The sequence below is a fragment of the Triturus cristatus genome, chromosome 2_1 (genome assembly GCF_964204655.1).
Source record: "Triturus cristatus chromosome 2_1, aTriCri1.1, whole genome shotgun sequence".
Taxonomy (NCBI): Eukaryota; Metazoa; Chordata; class Amphibia; order Caudata; family Salamandridae; genus Triturus; species Triturus cristatus.
The window spans coordinates 505,145,044-505,172,715 of record NC_140581.1 but is presented as its reverse complement, the minus strand read 5'-3'; the positions used below and the strand labels follow the sequence as shown (position 1 = coordinate 505,172,715).

At 45.4% G+C, this 27,672-nt stretch overlaps 1 protein-coding gene across 2 annotated transcripts in view; it reads right to left on the bottom strand.

Annotated features, from left to right (window-relative positions):
• RAD17 (RAD17 checkpoint clamp loader component) overlaps positions 1–27,672 on the bottom strand; it is a 472,816-nt gene that overhangs the window by 92,098 nt on the left and 353,046 nt on the right. For both annotated transcript variants that reach the window (XM_085632384.1, XM_085632385.1), the window contains exons 12-13: positions 25,536–25,621; positions 6,273–6,419 (exon numbers count right to left, since the gene is read on the bottom strand). In XM_085632384.1, the coding sequence (XP_085488510.1) occupies positions 6,273–6,419; positions 25,536–25,621 (233 nt within the window). The remainder of the gene's footprint in view (positions 1–6,272; positions 6,420–25,535; positions 25,622–27,672) is intronic.

Here is a 27,672-nt window from a genome sequence, read left to right as displayed (position 1 = left end):
TTTGTATTAAGAAAATGGAACCGTACTGTGGGCATGGAGCTTGGAGACCTGCACCAGTGACCACTCCTGTTTTCCTACTGTGCACCGCTGAGAAAATTTTTGCTGTATGTATGTAATATGCTTTTGATGCTCTAGCGGCCGGCCGGGTGGTTGTAGGCCCATACCTGTAACTTCTATAAACTGCAATAAACGGTTTCAAAAAAAAAAAAAAAAAAGGATCCGGATGCCAGATCTGGCCCTGGGACATCGTGAGGTCTGGGACCATCCGTAGCAGCCGTGGAGGGACCAGGGAGAGGAGATGAAGTTCCGTGAACCAGCACTGCCTCGGCCAAGCCATCTTGCACGGTTCCGTTTTGATCTTCCTGAGTACAATGGGTATCAACGGAATGGGGGGAAAAGCGTAAACAAATGCGCCTGACCAGGCTATCGAAAGCGCATTTCCAAGCTATCCGTGATGGTGTAGCTTGCTGGTGTAAAACTGGCAGTTTTTGATCTCCAGGGGGGCAAAGAGGTCTATTGAAGATCTGCCCCACCGGAGAAAAATTTCCTGCAAGACAGTCTGGTTCGTGGCTGACTGACAGTCTGCTGAGCATGACCGCCTTTTCGTTTAGTATTCCTGGAAGATGTTCTGCCTTCAGAGATATCCTGTGAAGGATAGCCCACCTCCAAATCCTCTGGGCTTCCTGTGACAACGGAAGAGATCTGGTACCCCCTTCTTTGTTTATGTAGTGCATGGCTGTGGTGCTGTCCGTGCGGACGAGAACCGTCGGTCCCAGCAGCCGTGGAAGAAAAGCCCGTAGAGCCACACGAATCGCCCCGAGTTCCAGGAGATTGATAGGAAGAAGGCGGTGCTGTGGCAACCAATGACCTCTTACATGTAAATCCTATAGCACCGCGCCCCAGCCTTCCAGCGAGGCATCTGTAGTCACAACCTGAGGAGCTGGATCGATTACGAAGGATAGACCTTGGGATATATTCTGCTCCTTCGTCTACCACAAGGCGGCCTTTTTCATAGCCGGAATGATTAGCACCTTGTCGTCGAAGGATCCGTCCACTTATCGCCATTGTAGGTCGAGCTGTTCCTGAAGTGAACGCATCCGTAACCTGCAGTGAGGTATTAACGGAATGCAAGAGGAAATTGCTCCTAGCAGGGATTTGTAATTGCGAACTGAAAGATAATTTCTTCTTCTCAACAGCTGAGCCATGGACATCAGTTTCTCTTTCCTTTCGAGGGATGGAGAAGCCTTGTTGAGAGACGTGTCCAGAATGGCTCTTAGGAATCGTGCTTCCTTGGACGGACAGAGAGATGACTTCTTCCTGTTGAGGACAGAGAGATGACTTCTTCCTGTTGAGAATCAGGCCCAGATTGCTGAACAGACGCGTACATGCATCGACTGTTTCTTCCGCTGTCTGTCTAAACGGAGCCTTTAGCAACCAATCGTCCAGGTAGGGAAAGATTTGAAAATGCTGATTCCTGAGGAAAGCTGCCACCGGCGCTAGCACCTTGGTAAAGATCCTCGGAGCAGACCGAAGTCCAAAAGGTAGAACCTTGAACTGAAAGTGGCTTTTGCCTACTGTAAACCGTAGAAACCTCCTGTGGGCTGGATGAATGGGTATGTGAAAATAGGCATTCTCGAGATCGAGAGTGGCCATAAAATTCCCAGGGTTGAGTAGAAGTAAAATGTCCTGGAGAGACACCATCCGAAAGGATTGTTTTATGAGATAGGTGTTTAGCTCCCTGAGATCTAAAATGGGGCGACACTTCTCCGGCGTCTTCTTGATCAGAAAAAATCTTGAGTAGAAACCCTCTCGCTTCTGAGAAAAAGGGACCGGCTCTACAGCCCCCTTGAGGAGCATCTGATGAACTTCGAGCCGTAGAAGACGCAGATGTTTCGAAGGCATGGCGGCAGGGGGCTTGGAAGGTGGAAGATGTACAAATTCCAGCGTATGGCCAAATTGAATGATGTTGAGTACTCAACGGTCTGATGTAATCTGTCGCCAGTTGTGGAGGTATTGAGATACCTTGCCCTCCACAGATGTTATCACGGAGGGGGGTACAGCAGGAAGAGCCAGTACGCCGCTATTGTCGCTTAGAGTTGTCACAACCCTGGCGATTCTGTTTCCCTGTAGAGTTAGACCTAGAGAAAGAAGAGGTCAGGCCTTGTCTTTGATAGTAAGATGGACGATGACTGAGGCGCTGAATTATAAGAAGGATACCGTTGCTGCTGGTATGAACCCCTGTAGGTCGTAGTACTCCTTCCTCTGGCTCCACGGAAAGGAACCTTCCGATATTGTAGGGTTCCTAAAGATCTTGCTGTCCCCGTATCCTTTTTGTTGTTTTGGAGGGCATCATTAATATGTTTACCGAATAATGCCTCCCCATCAAACGGAAGGTCCAGGATTTGTTCTGGACCTCCGGCCGGAACCATGTCGTCCTTAGCCAGCCTTGGCGACGAAGAACAGCTGCGCCTGCAAGCGAACGGAAAGCCGTTGTGGCAATGCCCATTGCGCAGTCAATAATCTCAGCTGATGTAACCTCTCCCTCCTGCAAGATTTTATTTGCTTCCACTTTGTTTTCCTGAGGCAGCTGGTCTAGATATGGTGAGAGGTGACACCACATCTGACGATCATATCTGCCAAGTATTGCCAACGCATTCGCCGCTCTAATCAAAAGACTTGCCATCGAGGAAAATCTTTTCCCAGCATTATCTAGGCGTCTGCACTCTTATCCGGAGAAGTAGTAAGAGGCGCAGAAGGATTACGTGATTTTTTCTGAGCCGCCTGAGATATCACTGAATCCGGCTTCGGTTGACCTGTTAAGGATGCTGGACTGACTTCAGGGGCCTTGTAATTTTTCTCCAGACGCGGCAAGACTGGAATGACAGTAGCCAGATTCTTCATTGCCGTAAGACCTTCATCCCAGGCATGGCTGACGATAGGAATGGAACAGACAGTCTTCCTATAAGGATCTTTAAAATCATAAAGAAAACATTCAGTTTGAGCTGAAGGCATGGGAAGTTTAAATCTGCTTGAAGCTCTTTCCATCAATTTATTAAACCACTCAATGTCTGCCGGGAAGAATCAGCTGTATCCGGTGTTGGAGAAGCTGGGTCCGGTATAACATAATCATCCCACTCAGTACCCTGGTCTGGCCTGGTGATATCGCCCTGATCCTCGTCCGAGGAATCAATCTGCAACTCTGGAACCACCGGAGGTATGACTGGACTGGTTAACTGAGGCTGTGAAACCATCTGGGACAACGGTCTTGGCGAAGACACAGAACGAGCTGGCGGAGCAGAAACAGTCTGCGTCAAAGGAAATGAAGGAGGTGGCTGGGAGAATCTCCTCCTATAGTCCTGCAACATGCCTTGAAGATCCGTCAAGAGGGAAGAAGGTACAGAAACCATCTCCTGTCTAGTGTCTTCCTGACGTTGAAAAGGGTGATGATATGAGTGTCCATGAAGGTATTCACCTTCAGAATCAGTGTCCTGGCACTTGACTAGAAGCTGTGAGGGGCTATTGGCATAGCCAAAAGAATCATCCTCACCCTCAGAATCGTCTACCTCCTCCAGCAACAGCGCGGGAGGCAGAGGGGTAACCCTTCTTGGAGAAGTCATGTCCGGCGTGATTCTCAAAGAAATTTTGATTTTCTCCGTTGACGAAGACGTCGGCGGCGCTACCGTCGACAGTGGAGAAGAAAAAGAAATCGTCGTCGACGAGGTCATCGACGGAAGACCCACCCACAACGAGCATACGACGGCGATGAGATGGGCGTCGTCGACACGGTCAACGAGACCGTCGACACTCCGGCTGTCGTCGTCGGCACCGCCGTTAAAGCTTTCGCCGACGTTATCGTCGTTGCAGCCATCGTCGCCGACACCTTCGTCGATGTTGAAGGAATTGTCATCCTCGTCGACGACCCCGTCGACAGATGGAGACTTGAAGGCACCGTCGACGGTGGCACTGTTTTAACTTGTACCTTTGAAACCTTCGTCGACTGAGTCTTTCGCAGCGTCGTCGACGATTGACTATTCTTGTCAAACTTCTCAGATGACAGAGAAGAAGGCTTTTTAAAAGGTTTATTAGTCTTTGCCACTGCTCCTGCTGAATGTAGTCCTTCCCTCTCCTTTGCACCATGGTGAGGAGATTCGCTAGGACTCTGGCTCTCAGACTCACGGGGGGTCTTTGAGGCCTTTGCGTGACGGTCTGTAGATGGTGAAGGGGAAACCCTACCCCTCTTCACTGACCTTCTGGACGAAGTGGCAGATGATGTGGCAGATGATGAATCTTCGCTGTGCGGTGCCGAAGTGTGTTTGTCGGCACCGCTGGAAGGCTGGCTCGAGCCTGAGCCGCCGGAAGGCTTATTTGGCTTCTTCACCGGGCCCAAAGGTGGGGTGTGTGAAGCAGTGTCTCTGGTCTCGCCTAGGCCCGGAGGCAAAGGCGTGACCGAAGCCTTTTTGGGTGTCGGCACGGGTGTGGGGGGGTATATTACTCACGACCCTCTGCGCCGGGGTGATGTCCTCCACATCTGAGTCGTCGGCTTCGGAAGCACTGACGAGGTCCTCTTCGGTGCGCTGCTGTTCCGGATCTTCGACGTCGTCTCCGAAGATGTCGACTGGAACGGAGATCGAGGAGTGTGCCATGTTTCGTCTGGCTCTTCGGTCCCGAATAGTCTTTTTCGATCTGAAAGACTTACAGGCCGGACAGTCTCGAGCCTCGTGTTCAGGGGAGAGGCAGAGGTTGCACTCCTCATGAAGATCGGTGTGGGGGAATTTGGACCCACCTCGAGGGCACTTCTTGAATGGAGTTCTTTCCATCAGCCTGGACCGGAGTTTAGGTAGGCCCGAAGGCCGCCGTCGACGACTGGAACCGAAGATTTGTCGATGAGAAGGTGACTGAGGAGATCGCAATCTAAACAATACCGCGATGTGAGGTGAGGATTCCGCTTCGATCGTCGAACTGGAAATGTTCGGAACCGGAGCGCGAAGATTACATCCGAGCCCGATGGCGGAAAAAAACAATCTGAGGATGGAGCCGAAGCCCATGCGCAATACGATCCAAAGGAGGAGTCACCGACCTTGTGACTTCCAAAGAGTTTCCAAGAGGAAAAACAAACTGCAAACATCCGGGCCCAACACCAGATGGCGATCTATGCAAAAGTGTGTAATCTGCAGCTCATATGCCTCGAACATATAAGTATACCTTTTTTATACTTACCTAAATGGTCTGGATTCAGTCTCTGAGTGTGTCCCATCAGTTCTTGCCTGAGTGAATACAATAAATGCTTAACACACCTCCTGATAAGCCTAACTGCTCGATCACACTACCACAAAGAGAGCTGTTAGTGATTATCTAATTTAGCCTCTGCAATAACTCTGCGGATCCACTGGACTCTGTGCATACCATACCTTACTTTGGTATAGAATATATAGAGCCAGCAACCTACATTGGTAGATCAGCGGTGGGATCCACGACTTTGCCTTTATTGGACTAAGTTAGTCAACACCAGATCATACAATAAGAATCCAAAAATTGACTTTAGTACAACTCATTTTTTGAATTGACTATTTCCCAAATTTCTAAAAGTCTTGATAGGCCCTTTGATTAAGTCCCTGTAGTATTTTTTTTAGAAACTTTAAAATTTACTGAAGTTAGGGGGTAAGCTTTCAGAATTTTTTGTGTACGTCTTCTAAAAAGAACCTCACTAAAACAATGAGCAAACCAAAGAGGATAGCTGAGGAGCTTGACCTCCCCCCTTACGCCAACCTAGAGGTGAAAGTTTAGGCTTCTCTGTAATGCTAAACAAAATAGGAACAAGGTCCAACCCTACCAGAATACAACTCCAGGAGTTCCTGACAGGGTATTCAAGGACCACCCAACTGCTGAAGACGAGGACCTGCTGGTGGGGGAGAAAGTAGTGAAGATGATGAGGTCTTAGACCACCCTTCTTGGTGATAGCAACCCCATGTCTCCGGACTGATCATCAATGCATCCCTAAATTCTTATGCACACCTAAACTGCTCAACAAAATGGGAAGAACGGCATATGCAAAGATTCATGCACCAGGGATTAGGCTTTTCCACTAGCGCTGTGCTACTCTTTACCTGTGTACACAATTAATCAATTTGATCTCTCTCAAATTCTTTGCATGCAGCAGTATCACCCATATGGTATACATCACTAAAATGAAAGGTTCATGTAAACATTTGTTTTCATTAAGAGTAGGCAAATAACAAATCTCTGCGACAGGACAAAAAACACAGAATTCTTACATTCCAGTCCCCACTGAAGAAATCTGCAATACTCAGGTATTCACTTGCTCTGACAATGTCATCGATTTCAGTGAAGAAATCCAAGTAGTTTTGGTGAAGATATAAATTAAAGAAGTCTCCGGGCATGTGCGACTTTTCCACCACTCCCTAATATAAAATGGGAAAAAGATATGCACAGTTAGATAATTCATTACAATAAGATGGGTTGATGCTTCAGACGACCAAGATACTCAATTGAAGTCAATAAGCAGATCAAGCCCTGTAACTTTTTCAAACGCCTAACAAGATTGGTCTTATGGTTTCTTGCAAGGTAAGGATCTATGATTTGGTCCCATATATTTTCACGCTTAAGACTATTCCTTATGAACAGGGGAAGAACTTGAAAACCTCTAGTCTTTTCATGCCATTAGGGTTAGACATTTTGCAAAGACACTAACAAACAACGCACCACCATCCTTGGTCAAAAAAATGCACCATCAAGGAACCATGATATTGCTGGGTTAAAAAAACAGACAGGGAAGAAAGGAAAACAAAAGAAAGTCCACTGGATCTATGCAATCCTGATCTGGAACAACATTTCCCCATTTTTGTAGGAAGGAGCACAAGACTAATTTTCCTAAGGAGCATCTCACTGACCAACGATCGTTTATTCTGGTTTTCAAAAAGCTGAAATGATTTGAGCATGTAAGAAAGACCATGAGTGTCTAGCACCTATCAAACATGAATTAAGAATGGAGCCAGGAAGGGCCGTGGCTAAGATGGCGTGTTTCTCCGTCTCTCCGGCGCCACCACCCATCGACCTGGGGAATCTTGTCCCCTGATGCCCATCTGCTCCTGTTCCGTCACCTGCAGGAGTGGCCCACTTACCGGCTGATCCCGGAGACCCCCATTTCGGGGAACGACGGAGCTCCAGTGTGCAGCGCGGGCCTGCCCGGCCCCGCTGCGGCCGCTGTTTAAGTGCGGCGCCTGAGACGATTTGAGTGGGGATTGGACCCCCCGGGCCACCTGGTGCTGTCTGACTTGCCCCCGGTGGAGGCGGGGGTGCTGGTGGAGACCCGAGGAGCGTGGAGGCCGGGCTGCGTTGGCTGCCATCCACGGCCTGGGTGTTCTGGTAAGGCGGTTGCCGCTCTTGTGGGCCTGCGGCTGGCGGTGACCTGGCTGGCGGACCCTGAAGCCTGGAGGCTCTACTTTGAGGCGGGACATTGCTTGGTGGTTCCAGCGGGGCCAAACCGGTCCCAACGGAATAACATTAGAATCCGTGCAGTGCCGTGGAAGGGCGAGGGGGATGATCTCCGGGAATATGTGCTTCAGCTTTTCCGTCAGATTCTCGTGGAGGAGACGGAGAGGGCCATTCAGATGGATCGCGTGCACCGCGTTGGCTTGCCGGACATCTTGGTGTGCGTGCACGATTTTCAGCTTAAGGAGCAGATTCTACGCAAGGCCTGTGAGCATAGCCCGATCCGGTTCCGTGGTCACCAACCAACCCTCTTCCAGGACTTAGCTGCTTCCACCCTGGTGAAGCGTAGGGAGTTCAGGCCCATCACTACTCACCTGCGCGAGAATAACATTCCGTACTCGTGGGGCCATCCTTTCAGTCTTATTTTTAAGCACCAAGGCAAACTTCATCAGCTACGCTCGTTGTCTGCAGCTTATGCAGCTCTGGGACTGGAATGGCCCTCCTCCCCGGCTGGGGTAGCTGACGCACCTGCGCGGCGGCGTAGGTGCTCGGATGGCTGGGAGCGGGTTGGCCGCTCCCCCGACACTCGGGGCCCGATGTGTCCACTAGTCTTCTGGAGCGGGAGGCGGCGGTCACTTCGGTAGTGCAAGTGACGGACAGCAACGAAGCTCCATGAACCCTCTAGAGTTAGCATCAGGTGTTTTTTTCCTTGCGGCGCCGAAGGGGGGAGGTCCTTGGTGGGGGGTGCTGGTCATCAACTGCCCTGTGTGGTTAGATGGCTGGTGCTCTTTGTGCCGAGGTGTCGTCCTCCTGGGTTCCACGTTCCCCACATCGTTTGTTCTATATGTTAGACTGTCGTCCCCTTTCGGGGTCTTTGGGTTCTGGGTTTTGCAATGACTTTTCTATGTCTGCTGTGTTTATTGCTTTTGGGGTGGGGGTAGGGGGTACGGGTGTTTTTGGGAATGTGTTGGGGCTCCGCATCAGTCCTCTTCGGGGTGGGGGTTTGTTTGTTCCCGAGCCCTTGCCGGTGAGTCTCCCTACTGGCTCTGAGTTCTTGCGCTTGAACATTGCCTATCTCTCCTTTGTCTTTTATGAGCAAGAGTCTTAAAGTGGTGAGCTGGAATGTTCGGGGCTTAAATAATCAAGTTAAGCGCTTAGCTATTCTATCCCTCTTGGAGGGTGCAGAGGGTGATGTGTGTTTGTTACAGGAGACTCATCTTCTCTCTAAGGACATTAAGCGCATGAGAGATCGGCGCTTCCCCCTGCAAGTGTGGTCTTCTGGGGCGGCTAAGAAGCATCGGGTGGCTATTCTTTTTAGTGAGCGTGAAGGTTCTCGCCCAGGTTGCTGACTTGAAAGGGAGGCTTTTGGCGCTTCGTGTGCAGTGGGGGGAAATGTGCTTCACTGTTGGGTCCATCTACGCCCCGAATGACCACCATAAGTCTTTCCTAAAGAGGGCCTTTTCTGAGGTGCTGGCCTCGCCTGATTCCCTGATACTGATGGGGGGAGGGGACCTGAATGTGGTGATGGATGCGGGTCTCGATAGGTCAGGGCAGCGATCGCACCAGGCGGGCGCTCTCTCCCCGGGGGGCAGACAATGGTTGAGTGATGGTGGTCTGCATGACGTCTGGCGCATACAACACCCTACTGAGCGCAACTGTACCTTCTACTCGGCGGCGCACAAAACTTATGTCCGCCTTGATCATTTCTTTGCCTCCACCTCACTTTTGCCATCCCTCTCGGATTCGACCATCACTCCCCGCTCCCTGTCCGATCATGCCCTCATCTCTGTGCAGCTTAGTTCTCCAGCGTCTCGTCCCTCTCCGTCTGGCTGGCGTCTGCACGATTCTTTGCTCAACTCCGACTCCACGGTTGCTCGGATTCGCGATGCGATCATTGCTTATTTGGCGGTTAATGATCAGGGTACTACGTCGGTGGCGGCGGCTTGGGAAGCCCTCAAGCTGGTAGTGCGGGGGAGTTCATTGCGCTGGCGGCTGCATTTGAGCGTCTTCGTAGGGATAAGCGTGCGTAGTTGGAGCGTGAGGTGGGGGCCCTAGAGTCCATCCATAAGCTCACCGGTGCGCCTCGGGTGTGGCGAGAATTAGAGGCGAAGCGGCGTATGCTGAAGCATCTGGATCTTGACAGGGCCGAATATGCGCTGTTGCGTCTGCGGCATAAATTTTACCTTAGCGGGGATAAAGGAGGGTGGTTATTGGCCCATAGGCTCCGAGCGAGCACGCAACGCGCGGCGGTCCAGTCCATTCAGGACGCTCGGGCGGTGGAGCAAACTACTGACGCTCTTATTGTGGAGTCTTTCCGGCAGTTTTATCAGCGCTTGTACTCCAGGGAGGTGACCGATCCGGCGGGGCGGGAGGTTTATCTTGCCTCCTGTCGAGTCACGCCGCTGTTCGCGACCTCTGCTGATGCGTTGGAGTCTGCCATCCGTATTGAGGAAGTCATATCGGCGATTGCTCGCCTTAAGGTCGCCAAGTCGCCTGGTCCTGACTGTTTTTCCGCCCTGTCTTTTAAGACCTTTTGTGCTGAGCTGGCTCCCCTTTTTAATTCATTTCTGGAGATGGGGGAGGTGACCCCCACTATGGCTGAAGCTGCGATTACGGTTATCCTTAAACCCAGGAAGGACCCGCGGGAATGCGGCTCGTATAGGCCAATTTCCCTCTTAAATATTGATGCTAAATTGTTCCCGGGCATCCTGGCGGCGCGTCTCAGTCCACTGATGGATGGCATTATTGACCCGGATCAGTCAGGGTTCATTCCTACGCATCAGGGAGGGGACAACGCCAAACGTCTTCTCCATCTTACTGACTTGGTCCATCGGTCTCAGACCCCGGCCTGTCTCCTTTCCATTGACGCTGAGAAGGCCTTTGACCAGGTTGACTGGGACTACATGTTCGCGGTCCTGCGTACTTTTGGCCTTAAATTCGGCGCAGACATTCACAAAATCAGTCTTTACGCGGACGATGTTATTCTCTCTCTTACCCACCCGCGCACCTCTTTGCGGTGCTTGACACGAGAACTCTGCGACTTTGGATCGGTTGCGGGATTTAAAGTTAATTTCTCAAAATCGATGGTGCTTAATCTTTCTATCCCTGAAGAGGAAGTCGATGATTTGCGGAGAGATTTCACCTTCCAGTGGGTGCATTCTGATATCTCCTACCTGGGCATTCGCTTGGCTTCGTCAGTTGTCAAAACCGCTCATCTTAATAATAGACTATTGCTGGAACAAACCACTAAAGCGCTCGCTGATTGGTCTCGCCTTGGTGTTGCCGAGGGTCCTTTACCTGTTTCAGATGCTTCCTGCGCAGCCGCCTCCTGGTGCCATCCGCAAGCTGCAAGATCTGCTCAATAAGTTTGTGGCACAATAAGAGGCCAAGGTTCGCCTTCTCGATCGCTATTGCGTCGAAGGCTGCCGGTGGATAGGGTTTTCCGTTGTTGCGGGCATATTACCAGGCCTCTTGCCTCCGATATATCACGGAGTGGAATCGGCCTTCCTCTAGCAAGCATTGGCTTTTTATGGATCAGACGGTTGCGGACTGTAATATCTGGCGCGAGCTCTGGCTTCCGCGGAAGCACAGGGCCTGGGGTCTTTACTCCTCCCCTGTGACTTCTCCGACTCTTAAGGCGTGGGATCAACTAGTGAGCGCTCGGGGGTGGACTACGTTCCCCTCCCCTATGACGCCTATTGTGGACAATCCCGATTTTCCGCCGGGTTGTGCGTCACCTGTGTTTCAGCGTTGGCGTGAGGAAGGTTGTAAGAGAGTGGGTTCCCTACTGGAGCCGGATGGCATAATCCCTTTCGCCCGCCTGCGCAGAGACTATTTTGACCTACCGCCCACCGACGCCTATCACCACGCACAGCTTGCCCATTGGGTTTCCCTTCCTCATAACTTCGCCTTGATGTCCCGTCCCTTGACCGCTTTTGAGCGCTGGTTGATTTACAAGAAAGATGATCGGAAGCTCATCTCGGAACTCTATGCCCTCCTAATGGCGCATCCTACGCAGCTGAGGTCGAAGGCGCAGGTTCGCTGGGAGACTGAGCTGGGGCGCCCGTTGACGGCCAAGGAGTGGAAGCAGGTCTTCTATCGCGCCCACCATATGTCGTCTGACACGGCGGGGGCTGAATCTGCTTATAAAGTGGCGTCATACTGGTACTATACGCCGGCGCGCATTCACTCTTGGGATCCTGCTAAATCGGGTCCTTACTGGAGGGGGTGTGGGCAATCTGGTACTCTGTTGCACTTGCTGTGGCGCTGCCCGAAATTGGTGCGGTACTGGGCGATGATCTTGGATGACCTGGATGAGGCGTTTCAAATTAAACTGCCGCGGGAACCTGTCCACACGTTGTTAGGTCTCTCGCACCCCAAGTGCTTCTCCCTGCGCTCGTTGCAGGGCAGGCAGCTGGCTCTGGCGCTGCTGGCGGCACGGCAGGTGCTGTTGGCACAGTGGGGAAGGGATCGGATTATGTGAAGCTTTGGGCCCTCTTTGTGCGGCTTCTATCCAAGGAGGTGCGGGAAGTTACGTGCCCTAAATATCTGCAAATTCTTCAGCTTATCCCGCTAGAACCAGCAAGGGGCGCTGGGGAGGTTTGATTCCCCGTTGATTGAAACTGTCGGCTTGCAGGGTTTCGGAGTAGTGGGTAGAGGCTGATGCGGAGAGGGATGGGAGGGGGGTGGGGATTTGTCTGTTTCGTTTTGTTTTGGGCTCTTGCTTTAAAATTTTGTGATCTCCGAGTGCATGCCTGGCTGGCCTGTCCTGTGTTCCATCCCTGTTTGCGGGGTCGCCCTCCGGGCTGTAGACCTGGGTGCTGTGTATGGCATATATTGTGTCGCTCTGCCGGCCCACGGATGTAGGCAGCCGAGCTGTGTATTTGGCACGTGTATCACTTAATAAAAAAAGATTGATTCTAAAAAGAATGGAGCCAGTTAGCATGAAATACTGACATCCGAGTAGTTGCGAGTGCAATGCCTCAATCAAACGCTCCGCTGGTCTATATGTCCAAGGCAATGCATGGAAGGTTACCAACCTATAGTAGGGAAAGGACAGTTTCATGTATTCAGTTCACAGCGTGATGTATTTTGGAGTATGTAAAAGCTTTCGGAGTACCAGTATTCTGTAAAACACCACTCTAACTAGCAGCAAAAGTTGATGTGGCCTCCAATGTTGCACGTTGTTCTGAAAATCCATTAGGGTCCTGAGCTGATTTGTGGAATTCCCTCACATCTCTCGTTTGGTATAAATCTAGGTATTTTAATCTGTCCTGTGCGCCTGAAAGGGACTGAGTATTCATATATCTGGTCCCAAACCATGAGGCAGGGGGGCCAGAGGTAGTCATTATTTGCTCTGAGATAGACTTGTTTCCTTCAGAAAACCCTTGCTAACATACAAGTTATATTAGTAAAATTACATTTATTTGGTCAACTACTCAGGCAGAGCTACCGGAAAGTAATTCACTCCTTTGTATGATCTAACCAGTTCTGAAACATTTATGTTTGAAAATTATTAAAGTTTTCCTTTCTGTTATGTTCCAATTCAGACTACTAAATGTATTTAAACTATAAAATGACCAAGCCCTTGCATCTGATTTTCTTTTGTGCACTGATATCTTGTGTGTGTTTGACATCAGTACTTTGGAAACTAAGCTCTTTACATAAACATTTTAAATTCTAACATTATTCTTGTTTTCTTTGTAATGGTGTATTACGAACCCAACATGTTATATCCTAGTGTGTGTGTGTGTATATATATATATACATATATCTCAAAATACCTTCAAATAGAACGCACGCTCAAATGATATTCTGCAAGTGCAAAAGAAATGTATTCCTCAGTTGGAATAAATTTATTTTGCACTTGCAGAGTATCGTTTGAGCGTGCCTTCTATTTGAAGTTATTTTGATACCATTGTCCGGCTGTGGTTTTGCCGGCGCGACGCACCACCCACGTGACTACGGGCTCGATTCTAGGAAGAACCTTGTCTTTGGTAAATATATATATATATATATATATATATATATATATATATATATATATATATATATATATATATATATAAAGACGATAATTTCTCTGCACCTCCACACAAATGGCGAACAGAGGCGCGAACCCAACGAAATAAGGTCATATGGAGTTTTTATTCGTCTGAACCTCGAACCTGACGCGTTTCGGGCTTCAGAAGCCCTTGCTCACAAGTCAGATTGAAACACATACGTCATCATTTTTAAATGCTTTACAGTGAATGGAGTGTTGACACCACGTGGTGCATGAACATAGAAGAAACATTTCAAAACGCTAATGTTCAGGTAGGTCTGTTTTCTCAACATTTTGTTACTAATTGCTGCTTAATGCATATAGATAGTCATGTTCATTACATATTATAACCAAACACTGCCAATAATCAAATATATTCTAAAAGCATATAAATATACTAATAAATAGAATTAAAAACTGTGCAAATTAGCCAAGCAAAAAATAATGTTAAATAATTGCAACATTCATTTGTGCAGAAATATTTTACTCTATTGTGCATACAAGCCTCTTATGCCCAACTAGTATCCAATAGCAGCTTAAATGCTGTACTATCTCAAGAGGCATTCAAAAGTAGAAACAGACAATCTTATACAGTATAACATACCCGAATAAAGGTGCTAAATACCTGATCCTTAAACGGATCCCCATAAAGTGCTAGTGCAATAGAATGTATAAATACATAAATAGGCGGTTAAAAACATCAAGTTAAAGGAAGGTAAAAACCTTTATCCAACAAAGTTAAAATCAGGGCTAAAACCTAACAAAAACCATCTGACGTTTTTTGTATAAAAAGAAGAAGAACCACAATCACCTCTACTAAAAGACAAAAAATGCAAAAAATTCAAAAAATTGCTCAGAAAAACCAAGTAAAAGGATCTGTTAACCGGATGTATGTCATATTTTACAGAAAGTGATACATCTCATCTGTGTTATTTAGGCCATTGGGGGTCTTACTATCTAGTTCTAAAATCATTCTAGATTCCAGTAGTCTTAGACTTTTTTCTCTATTCCCCCCACGACGCGGTTTGGGAAACTTGCCACTACAAAATATTTTAAACAACTCAGATCATTGTTGTGAACCGACTTAAAGTGCCTAGCTACTCGATAAGAAGAATCATTATTCACTATGGCACGTAAGTGTTGCAAAATTCTGACGTGCACCTGCAGCTTGGTACTTCCCACATATCTGAGGCCACAGGTGCACGTCAGAACATTAACTGCAAATTCTGTTTTGCAGTTAAACCTACCCTGCATTCTGACCATATTGGGACTGAAGGGGGTAGAATATGTATCAGTATTCACTCCAAACTTGCATGCTCTGCAGGAGGAACATTTAATGAACCCCTGCTTTGGTTGTAACCATTGTTTGGCAGCAGCTAGTTCAGGAAAAGGTTTAACGATCTGAGTTTTCATGGAAGGTCCCTTCCTATGTGTAATCGTGGGTTGTGATGGTAAAATGGGAGCTAAAACCCCGCCTGTCATAATAATGGGCCAATTGCGCTTGACAATAGACCTAATCTGTCTTTCCTGTCTGTTATACGCAGTGATGAGTCTGGGAGTGTTGTTCACGTTATCATTGACTGCCAGACGGTTGTTAAAGGATAGGAGTGTTGCCCTAGGTTTTAAATCCACTTTAGAAATTGCCTCATTAAGTATTGATTCTTTGTATCCCCTGGTACGAAATCTTGTTAACGCCTCTTGTTTACAGACTTCATAGTCCTCTGTTGTGCTGCAGATGCGTTTTAGGCGTGTTAGCTCACCTAGGGGTATACTCTTAATGGTATGGTGGGGCTGTGCACTGCTGGCGTGTAAGGTAGTGTTCCCTGCTGTTGTTTTTCTATGTAGGGAAGTAGCCAACTGATTGTTTTTGACATAGATTTTAACATCTAGAAAATCTATTTGTGTAGTACTCAAATGAGATGTAAATTTGAGATTGTAGATATTAATGTTAATCTTGTCTATAAAATTCTTAGCACTTAGCTCATCCCCTCTCCAAATAATCAGGACATCATCAATGTACCGCCACCATTGAACTACATGGGTGCGGTATTCCTCCTGAAATGTGCGTTTGAGGACCTGGTCCTCCCACCAGCCTACATGAAGATATGCATAGCTGGAGGAATAGCAGGCCCCCATCGCTACGCCTCTCTTCTGTACATACACTTCATTTCCAAACACAAAAAAGTTGTTAAACAGGCACCACGTTACTAGATCTACTAACATCTTGTTGTGATTATACAGTTCTAGCGGTCTAGTTCCCAGAAAATGTGACAAAGCATTTAGCCCTGTTTTGTGTTCGATACTAGTATATAGCGATTCAATGTCTAACGAAATGAGCAGTAAATCATCTGTCCATTGTACGCTAGTCAATTTATTTAATAAATCACCAGTGTCTTTGAAATACGTCGGGAGTTCCTTGACCAAATCTTGTAAAAAGAAGTCCACATAATGTGTTCACCCATGCTGCCAATGGCTGCTATTATTGGTCTTCCTGGCACTGGAGTGGTAAGTTTGTGGACTTTAGGAATAAAATATAGCCTTGGTAAGATTGGGTGCTCCACAAATAAGAAATTAAATTCTTCAGAAAAGATGCACCCATCTCTCTTCCATTGTAGCAGCTTACTTTTCAAACCATTCTTGGCTACATTATATGTTCTATGATCTACTTTTTCATAACAAGATTTGTCATCCAGGTGTCTTTGTGCTTCTATTTTGTAATCCTTTTAAGGCCAGATTACAACATTGCCCCCTTTGTCTGATTTCCTTACCAAGATTTCATGGTTAGACTCGAGTTTTTTCATAAGTTGGAAGTATTTTCACTCCTGATTATGACGTTTTTTGTGTTTGGTTTGATAGTGTCGTTTTTTAATATCCTCAACAACCACCTCATGGAAAATGTCGATGGCATCTTTAGGCATCATGGGGATAAACCGTGATTTTGGTTTGAAAGGGCTTATGCCTGCTCTGCTTTGTTTGATGGCAGCGGTGGCTAAACGATCTTGCGTATTCAAAAAATCAGTGTCTTCCTGTGTTTCATTGGACCTATTATCAAATAAATGATGTAAGGTTAGGAGAGCTGGAACATCTTTTGCTTGTAGTTCCGTGTTTTCTCTGTTGACATTACCCTCTGTTTGAATGCCTTTCAAACCTTCCTTAATGGCAAAGAACTTTTTCAGTTTAAGTTTTCGTATGAAACAGAATATGTCAATCCTTGTGCGGGTGTAATTGAAGTCACTAAATCGGGCAGAATGAGAGTCCCAGCGCTAGTAGTTGCTTTTCTGCTTGCGTGAGAGTGATGGTGGACAAATTGATGATAGTGTTGTCATCTACATTTATTTTTTGCGCCAGTAGGTTTTTTTCGGCTTTTTAATGTTTTTTGTAGTTTTTCCGCCTTTCCCTCCTTCGTATGTCGTTTCTTTTTTGTCTTCTCTCCTCATTTGCTGTCTCGGTCGTAGCGTTTGACGTCGGTCTAACGCTAAAAAATCCACCTCTTCTCCTAAGTCCAGCACTCTATTTTGCATTTCATCTTCCATATTACTTCCCCTTTCGGATGAATTCTCACTTGTTAGTGAATCTGTATCCGATATTGTTGTTTGTTCATTGGTGGCGAAGTTGGAATTGATGCTGGAGCTTTGTTCTGGCAACTGGTTTCCTTTATTGCTGGTCTTATTACGTTTTGCTGTTTCATATTTACGGGCGAAAGTGTATATGCGACCATGTTCATAATCCGCTTTATCCCTGGCGAATTTGAAAGCTTTGCGCGCCTTTATTATTTCTTCCTGTTTTCTTAAACGTTCTTTTATTTCTGCCCTTGTTTTGGTAATAAGATCATTCGGTTCCATTTTGCTCAGGCTCTCATTGATCTGCTCGATCTCCCGCATAAGTGCTTCTCTGTCGATATCCGCATATTTTACCAGTATTCTTACCAAGTTTGCTGATGCTTGTAAGTTACTTTCGCCCCATTCCCTTAGCATGTTTGGATTAGGGCATTCGTAACTAGGTGCCACTGACCATGTCATGAGTGATGTAATATGTGACGTCATGAGCAGTGGATTGCGGGCGCGCGAGTTATAGTTATCTGAACTAACTATAACGGGGGAATTTCATTGGTTTTTTACGAGTGAAATCTCCACCTAACTAGAACATGTGTGAAACCTATGGTTTTTTAAGTGAATATATATATATACACACACACATACAGATATATATTATCTACTGGCGGTCAAGGGGGGAAGAAAAACAAAGGCAAAAAACATGTAATGGGAATGTTTAGACTGCTCCTAACCACCATGCCTCGATTAATGGGTCCCCAAAGTGCCCCCAAGGGCAAAAATTCTAATTTAATTATTTTCGAAAAATCGCAGTTTACGCTTACCGTACGCGTACGGTAAAAAAAATAAAAAATAAAAAAATTATCCACACTCTCCACACCCCGTGTGCAAATGGTGCCAGAAGGGCACCATTCGGGCATGGCAGATGGGTAATTCAAAAAATTTAAAAGCTTACCTTTCACAACGAAGCGCATAATATGTCCTCCATGTGCGCACGGTGCGCGAAGCGCATCGTGCGTACATGGCCCATCCACGGCACTAACTGCGTAAAGTGGGCGCGCGGTGCGCGCACGGAACGAACTGCGTTAAGTGGGCGTGCACGCCACGAATGGCGTAAAGTAACTTAGCATTTAAAAAACCGTACAAATTCACTGAAAAAACCATAGGTTTCACACACGTTATAGTTAGGAATTAGCATTTAAAAAACCTTGCAAATTCAGTGAAAAAAACATAGGTTTCACACATGTTATAGTTAGCTGGACATTTTACTGATAAAAAACCAATGAAATTCCCCCGTTATAGTTAGTGCAGGCAACTATAACTCACGCGACCGCAATCCTCTGCTGATGACATATGTGTCTTTATGAAAAAAAAATATTTGTAATATATGTATAGCTAAAATTTAATGGAAGAAGACATGGGCAAATAAGTGTCTAAATACAGTATTAGCATCAGCAGAGGATTGCGGTCGCGTGAGTTATAGTTGCCTGCACTAACTATAACGGGGGAATTTCATTGGTTTTTTATCAGTAAAATGTCCAGCTAACTATAACATGTTTGAAACCTATGGTTTTTTCACTGAATATATATATAGATATATATACACACACATCTCACAAGACATTTTTAATAAAAAATGCAGTAGCTGTTCAACTGTATTAATTTTTTATTTTTACAGTTCAGTTATGACATCAGAATGTCTGGTGCTGCCAGAGCCAACACAGTGTGGAAATAAGCTTATGGAGCAGTGAAAACAGAAAAAGCTTTTCAGCTCTTCTGTAGGGTTTTCCTGAAATGAACAGTCATTAGCAGAAAGGACCAGATACATTTATGGTAGGAAGTGTAATATTTTTTACACAGCTATAGTTTATATTGGATATTATACCTCCAGACTTATATTATATGGCTATTGCAAACTATCGAAGAGTTCTGTAACTATATAGAGAAACAAGGTTGAAGGCAGATTTCCCTGAAAAAGAGAGATGGAAATCAGAGTTGACTTTCAATATCCTTCTAATGTATGGCAGTGGGTACTTTATTCCTTATAATACATGGTCACACCATGACCCTTCCCACTAACCACCTAAATCCTTGGTGTGGTGCTCTTTCATAATAAAGAGATAGGATGTTTGTAAACACGAAGAACAACATTTGAATTTTTGGTGGAAAACACACCACACCAAAAGGCAGACATTTATTGCAAAAAGATATTAGAATCAATTTAATACAAGTCAGATTTTTAAAAATGCTGTATCTCAGAATGCGTAGTAACATACAAAGAGATTCTATCTTTTCTATTATTACCTAAAGTGTGGAAAACAAACATGTTGCTATAGGTATCTCCTTTCTGCTTATCATCTAGAAAAAACTGAGCAGAATGAGAAAAAAAAAAGGGTTCGGTTTTTAAAGACAGATTTAGTTATGCTCCATGTCCTGGCTGCTAGCAGCAGGCATTTTGACGTCAGAACCCAACTCAAATAAGTTTTAACAGTTGAGTGGTTATGTCATTTATCTATTACAGGCGACTAGGGAAGTCACCTATACTAAGGAAATGGAATATGAGCTTTTACACCAGGATTAAAAGCTCTCATGTATTATAGTTCATTATAGGAAAGCAGGAATCACTGCATGTTACCACACGTCATAAACTACAGCTATAGTTGAGAATTACTTACTTTAAAAGTGCCTATAATATGTTTTGCAAAAATTACTAACTGGGGTGTTTATTTTCGCACTACAGATTCTACATTTATTCTACCTATTCGGAGCCATGCTTCTTCTTATGATAGACAAGACCTATGATTTAAGCTTTTTGGGTGAAGGGCAATGATGTTAGTCTATATTAGTATACTGTAAGTCACCTTGGAGTTCCAAGGCCTTCGTCTTTTGTCTTTGCGGTCCCCATGCCATGAAAATGTTTACTTTCCTCTCCTTAATTGCTTTGGGGTGCATGCATACTGAGGCAAGACTCACATGACTTAGAGTCACGGTCTGATCCTAGGCACCAACGGCAGACATAGAGTGAGGGTTGGTTTGCCAAACAGGGCTTAAAGTCCAAAAGTACTGCACTTTATATATTTTTGAGAATTTGGAGCAATGAAGCATTAAAACTCTCAGAGAACAAGCTTCGGATCAGCCCCAGGGTGGACGCTATATTGTCAAGTTTCAACAATATTTTTGCAGGAACGTCATGAACATGAAGCAAGATCCACAACTTCCCAGAGCCACCTATTGCACCCAACAAGGTCAAAGTGACAATGGTGACCAGGGGAAGAAGGGAAACAAAACAAGGAGAGGGAAAAGAAATCCCACGTCAAACCCCAGGCGGCAACAGGACCCGTCAGGACAAGGCAAAAGGCTGTAGGCAACAGAGAAGTACAGAGAACAGGTTAGCATGTGGAAAGGTTCACCTTCTCTCCCTTTATTCTCTCTACAATACTACTCCATACCTTGAGGATTCCCTTCTTCCAAAAAATATAAGTAGTTGGAGTTGTAAGGCTTGTGTCTGGCGCTGGAGAAACCAGCATTGGCATAGCCAATAGGTCTCGCCTTTGGTACCTTATAAGTGTTTAGCTATGCAGGATATTATCCTGGGTGGTGTGCCACCAGGAATTTTTGAGATACACAACAAATAAACACAATGATGTACACATGCATACAAGTGCGCTCAATAGACAATTTCATGTTCTGTGCTGTAATATGTTTAGGGTGTATTGATTGTATAAGAAAAGAAAGCAGAGCTTAAGAGTTGACGAACAACCCGTTGACCGGCGTTTTGTGTTTGGTAAAGGAGGGAGGGAGTTTTAAGTAGGGGTGGAAAAGTGGATTTACTCGTGGGGAGTCTTGTTGGCGTTTGGTTGTGTGATGTTCTAATAATTGCGATACAATGTTGGCAGTTTGGCGGTGTTGTTTTGCGGTTGGATTTGGGACGGGGCTGCAGCTGCAGTGTTGTATTTTAGATTTTGGCTATGACGCAGTGATCATAGTTAGTTGATGGCAATGTTTTGTATTTGATGTGGAAGGGGGTAAAAATAGGGACTCTGTGCCTGTAACTTGGGTACATTGCGGGACAACGTGCCACAGCTTGTGGTGCGTTAGAAGTATGATGAAAGTACGGCCTAAAGATTAAAAAGGTAAGACTCGGGATAGAAAGACAGGCGATAGGAGAGTACAGGGACTGGAAAAGACAGAGCCGGTATGAGTGCCAAGTGACTAGGTCGATGGTGGCAAAACAGGAAAACCAGAATCGGGAACTCGGTCAGCAGCATCGATCACCATACAGCTCTACTCGCCACTGAACTCTTGCCCTCCCTTCGCACCCATGCAGAACGGCATGTGCTAACATGGCAGAACACAAGCGGTCACTGCCCGGTTCGTGACTAACTCCTCAGGTGATTCACACCAACCAGGCTCATTTGGCTCCAACAGGGCAAGCTGCACCCGCCCATTGGTGTAGTTAGGCTCAGACAGAAGCAAGTGTGGACTTTATAGCCAATCGGCACTTTGGAATTCTGTGCGGAGTACTAGGATTGGCTAAAGTCCTTCCAGTTCTCCAATCCGAGGTAATCGTATGCTGTGGTATTACCGCCCACTCCCAGACAACTCAGAAGTGCTACAATTGCAGGAAAATGACACTGGTTTGAAGATCAACAACGGGCGACGGGCAGAAGACCGAATGCCCGGACGGTCCGCGTAAGAAGAGGCAAGTGCTCGCATTAATGTAGCTCTCCTTTAAAGCTGTCAAAACGAACTGGCCCAAGTAATTGTGTCATGTTTTGCTGTGATGTATTTAGAATGGCTTTGCTGAAAGGCTGTGTAAAGAAAGCACAGCATGCAGTCTGTGGGCAGGCGGTGTTAGGCAGAGGTGGGTGCCGTGCTTGGATTTCCTAATTATCTAATAATATTTACACTGTACTTTTAATCAGATCGAATATCTAGAGAAGTCACATGAGAGTTATCTGATGTTGGAGGCTCGCATTAGGTGAGAGTGGAGTGAACTGGAGCCAACATGGAACATTAAACATGCGAGCAAAAGAGAGAGAGCGAGAGAGAGAGTGCGAGCGAAAGAGAGAGAGAGAGAGCGAAAGAGAGAGAGAGAGCGAGTGAGGGAGGAATGGGAAAAGAAAAAGCGCGGCCCGCGCTGTGATTAATAACGCGGTCGCAGTAACCTGATCCTAAGTGGGGGAGGTGTGCTGTGTCTGCCTGCTGGAACTCAAACAAGCAGCAGCTGTTTGAAGCACTCGTGCTTGTGCTGGCCTCCGCCTTGCGGGAGCGAGCAGCGGCGGCGCAAGAGCCATATGTTTTCAATTAGCACGCGCGCCGCTCCCGCAAGGTGGATGCCAGCACAAGCACAAGTGTGCTTGAAAAGGAGCGGATCGATTTCTAACGGTCATCTCCTAGAGCAGCGCGATGCCTAGGCGAGACCTAAAAATTAGGAACTGCTAAGTTAAGGGCTTCTCAAAAAGGGGTTAATCAATAACGAATGACCTATGCAAATGCCAAATGAACCCGCCTATTAACAAAGCTTCAGTGTGTAAGAATATTCCCCAATATCACTGTCTTCAAATGCTCAACAAAAAGGTATCACCTTATAGTTCAGGTAAATAACTATTGTCCTTTTTTCTTCCCCTAAAAACAGGTACATCCAACACAAGAACGGATCCCCACAACGCCAAGAACACAGGATCAGATAAGTATTTGGAGACAAAGAGTATTCAATTAAATGTCAGAGCGAAAGCGCTGTTACCGTCTAAATCGGTAATGCAGCTTTGCTTTTTTCTTGTAGGTAGCAGAATATTTTGTCACCCAAGACGTGAAATGCCGAGAAGAGACGACCCGGACAGGAGAAACACCGCAACGAAGCAGGACACGGACGAGGAGCTCAACGCCCTGGAAGAGATAGGTTAGTAACCCGGAAGTGCAACACTATCCCAAAGCAGAAACGCAAAGCGTTACTGCTCGGGGGTGGCTGCGCTTTGACTTGCCTGGCCAGCCCCGGGTGTCGGCCATCTTTGTAGTTCGCCAGTCCCAGTGGGAACGGCAATCGTGATATATATGGCTCCATTGTCATCACCAGCCAACACTTTGATTGTCAACACTGAGTCAGCGCACCCTACCGGCTTCAAAGAAATGTAAATTTTTCTGGGTCCAGTGTGACACCTGGTATAATTCAACGGGTGAGGAATCTGCAAGTTTAAGTATCCATCGGAAATATATATTTAAATTTACTATCTGAGTATCACTACTGCTGTTGGTGACTGTGACCTAAGTATGCAAGATTTGTGTAACTTGTTTGCTGTTCAACTTTGTAAGGTCTCCATCACCTGACTAAACAATGCTTTAAGAACCTGTAAAATCTGCCTATCTCTCTGCTGTAGTGCCTGACATTGTAATATTTGAGCATTTGTTTTTATGTTTGCATCCTTCACTTTTCAAGGAGTTAATACAGGTGCCTCTGTACAACCTAAGCCTTATGAAATTGCATCTTCTGAGCTGCTTGTATCATTTACCGCGTTTCATACTTTTAGGGAAATTGTGCTGGAAATGCCACAATTTTCTGAAAATGTACTAGCCATGGAAACATGCAACATTCTAGGTGAAGGCCAAGTTTGCTTGGAACACCATGAAAGTACCAGAATATTTAGGAGTGCTACTTCAGACCCCAATGCTATTTAGCCAATTTAGGATTTGTGCTTTGAAATGAACTATTTTACTCCATTAAAAATAATCGAGGAGAGTATACCCTTCCTTCCCAGAATCCTGCTCGATTGTGGGCTCATTCACTTCACATACTCAAATTCATGTCCTGTACCATGTCATCACTTTCAAAAATTAACAGCTGCCACTGATCTTGTATGTTAGATTTTGCTCAGTTTTCTTACCCAGAGGATGTGCGCACCATTGAGGTTCAGGTTTGTCCAACATATTAGAGTATGAACTGTTATGTGAATAATCAGTAAGCATTAAAAACTCAAACCAAAAAGTAATCCCTTTCACTCACATCCTGGAACCCACTCATGCCAATCTAACTTACGGGGCTAAGGGGAGCACTGAAGACTTTGTACAGAGTCCATAAAGGCCGTAAACAACAACACCAGTGAAAACGGACAGCAGCTTCCTATTGTGGATCTGGTATTGATTTTCATTCGTTTTTTTGACACAATAAGCACCGTTGGAATGGGAAATGAAAGTAAATGAATCAGTAAACTAATACGTTGACACATTTATACTGGAGAATCCTTTAGCGCTATATCAAACATTTTCCAAGGGAGCCAATTCTTTCAGTGTAAACTAATCAAAGTCTAAGGAAGCAAATAAATCAGCAGAAGGACCTACTCCATGAACCTCTTATCTGAACACTACAATATGGAGAATGAGAAACAATTTTTATGACTTTAATGCTATTCATGGACATACCAGCACTGTGCAAGTCAATGTATATTTTGAACTGTTGTACCATTCTAGTGGCTTCCGTAACCCAGAAAGCGGCAACATGGTTTGTACAAGAATTTGATAAATAAATATGTTTGTATCAGGGAAAATGATTGTTGAAACTACTGCAAAAATATATGAAAAGCCTTCAACAAAGAAAACTTCTATCAACCTAAAAGCCTTTTCTAAAAACGGAGCAAACTGATTTTGAACTATTTATGCTGCTTTCATGATCAGATAAAGAGTAAACTGATTTTGCCTTAGAGCCACCTTCCCCTTTATAACAAGACAATTTTAAATTTTTTATTGACTGAGCAGATGCATCCAATTTTGCTTAACGGCACGTCAAATTACATATAATAAAACCAAAAAGGCAATACTACACGATATACTTAGCAGCAATATAAAGCGAAAAGTGCAAAAAAGTACTCAAAGTTGATTTGTCCTAATCTGTACTGACAGGAATACAAAAAGCACTGCTAAGTCTGAAGTAGGAGCAGGATGATACTTGGAGCGAGTAGAGAGAAGTTCAAAAACAGATGTAGCCAAATACAAGCTCATAAACATTCACGGAGATAGCCTTATGCAGAAATTGTGCTACAAAAGACATTTTACCAGGTTACTTCTTCCTTTAACAGACAATGTTCTGGTTGCCTTAATTTGAGGAGCAAAGATATTCTGAAGACAAAATGGAATCCAAACAGACATGTAAAAATAGCCCCTAGTACACAGTATCCTCCAGAGAAAATGGACACTTAAAATCCAGGAGACTGAATGAGTGAATCCAGGTTTCCTCAATACTCAACGTGTAAACTTAGAAGATGCCTACAAGATGGGACAGAGGTGAGAAGGCCGAGAGGCATTTAGAGAAGCAGGGTACAGGTCACATATTGGCTCAGACCTCGTATTTGGGCTAATCATCAGGAATTGAGGTTGTAGTTTGTTATTTTCGAATATATACATTATAAAAACTTGCACGTTAGAGTGATGAAAGCACCATGCTCAAGAAGGGACTATATAGAGGCTACATTTTTATAGAAGTAACAATGAAATACACTTACCTCCGGCTGAACGAGTAATGGGTCTCTCTCATGCGTCGACAGATGAGATGGCAAACGAGTAAAATCACTGTCTGTAGGTGGTCCACCTGTTAGCGACATACATATATGGTTTAGTATCCTCACCAAAGGCAAAAATTACAATTTTTTTAATGCAACTACATTTATATACAACATTACAAGTTCATTCCCAGCCACACTTGCAAAGTGAGTGCCTCACTTGGAGATTAAATGACATGCTTTCTTTAGACCCCTTATACACATGAATTTCTTAATTCATATATGCATCTTGGTTTGTGGTGGAACCGCCGTCAGGAATAGGACAGTCTGCCCAACTCGAAATAGGGTGGGCAGACCAATGGTTTGGAGGACAGGGAACTCTGCCACCTTTATAATGGAGTATCCTGTCCACCAGACTCTAAATGGAACCCTATGTTTTGATTCTAGTCGTAATCTTATTAGTTAAAGTGTTATTTTTGTGTATGTGGCAGCGTGTGACTGTGGAAGGAAAGAGTCCCAGGTGAACTGCTCTCAATTACAGTACATTTGTGTGTAAATGTGTTTTTTCTTCTTATGACCAGAGTCCTCTGGAGGATAAGTCCTCATGTTGGTACTCCACAACAAATGGAGGAGTCAGTTATCAAAACAGTGCTGGGGTAATTTGAAGGGCAACGCAGTGAGATAATAGGTCTGCTGCAACCTATGTTGGGCTTGCTTTTAGTGTGGAGCGATAAACACCGCACCCTCATAATCTTGTTTATTCATTTATTTATTTGCAAAGTTTTAAAGGTAGAGGGAAGGAAACATAGCCTGGAGATGAGGAAAAACAATGTCAGATGTCCGGCTGGGTAGGGGACGGCCGAGGGGGTGAACCAGGGCCAAACTCCTCTATAGCTGCATAGGACAGCTCCACCGGGCATCGGGCAAGGTTGCTCGGACTCGTTATCTAATGCGACGGAATCGGGGGGGTGGGGGGGACGGACAAAAAAGGACTTCAGCACTAAGAGTGGCTTGTAAAGACGAACTGTGCTGGTTTGATATTTGCAAAAATCTTTGACCATGAAAGGGAAGTTTATGGTCCCTATATCTGGATGGTTAATCTTTTACCTGAGTGATGTCTGCGGTCAGCCCCACAAATAGTATTCAATTGCTGTGGGTTACATTGACTTATTTTTGCTTAATGGGAGTTCTAGTTTTCATACTAATGACAGACAAGCACCTGTGGATGGCCAAGCTTACTGGGATCAGTTTCCTTTTATCAGCCAAGCACACAGGTATGGGAAACCTTGGAGACTTTGTCTCTTTTGGTGTACCACCACAAATAAAAGGCCTTTTGTAGAAATTCTGGGTGTGGGCGCATATTAAACGACCTTCCGTTGAGAACACTGGGAAGCTACTGAAAATCAGGAGGTTTCAGTGCATCTTTGCATGAATGGGTATGTCGATCGAGCAGAGGGGCTATCTGTTCTGCTGCTTTGTGGACTTCCGCGCACCATTCGATCTTGTGAACAGGGAGCAGCTGTGGTAAACTTTGGTGGGGTATAATATCCAAGGCGATTTATTGGCCTTGATCCAAGCCCTGCATACAGGAAACTGGGCCCAGATAATCTTGGATGAGGATGGAGGATTATCTGGAAGGATCCAGGTCGGTGATGTGCCGAGACAAGGGTGCGTACTTGCCCCCTTACTTTTTTCCCTGTTTATAGCTGACCTGCCCTCAAAATTAAGAAAGGTTAGAGCGGCTAGCCCGAAACTAGGAGGAAACCATATCTCCTGTTTGTTATATGCAGATGATCTGGTAATTATGGACCAGACGGAAATTGGTCTACAAAGAAAATTAAACATGTTTAATGAATATTGTCAAATAAAAAAAATAGTTGTGAACATGGAGAAGACCAAAATCCTATGCTTTGGAAGAAGAAAAACAAAGTTCTCCTGGTATCTGGGCACAGAGACGCTGGAAAAAGTAACAGAATATAGATATTTGGGGATGTGGTTTGCGAGTAGCCTGCAATGGTATACCTACCTTGATGCATTAAAAATAAGGGCATCGGCTTCCGTGAAGGGTCTTAAAAGATTTAATAGTGCATATGGAGAAATGTCCGATAGGCCGGTTCTAAAGGCCTATCTAGCAATGGCT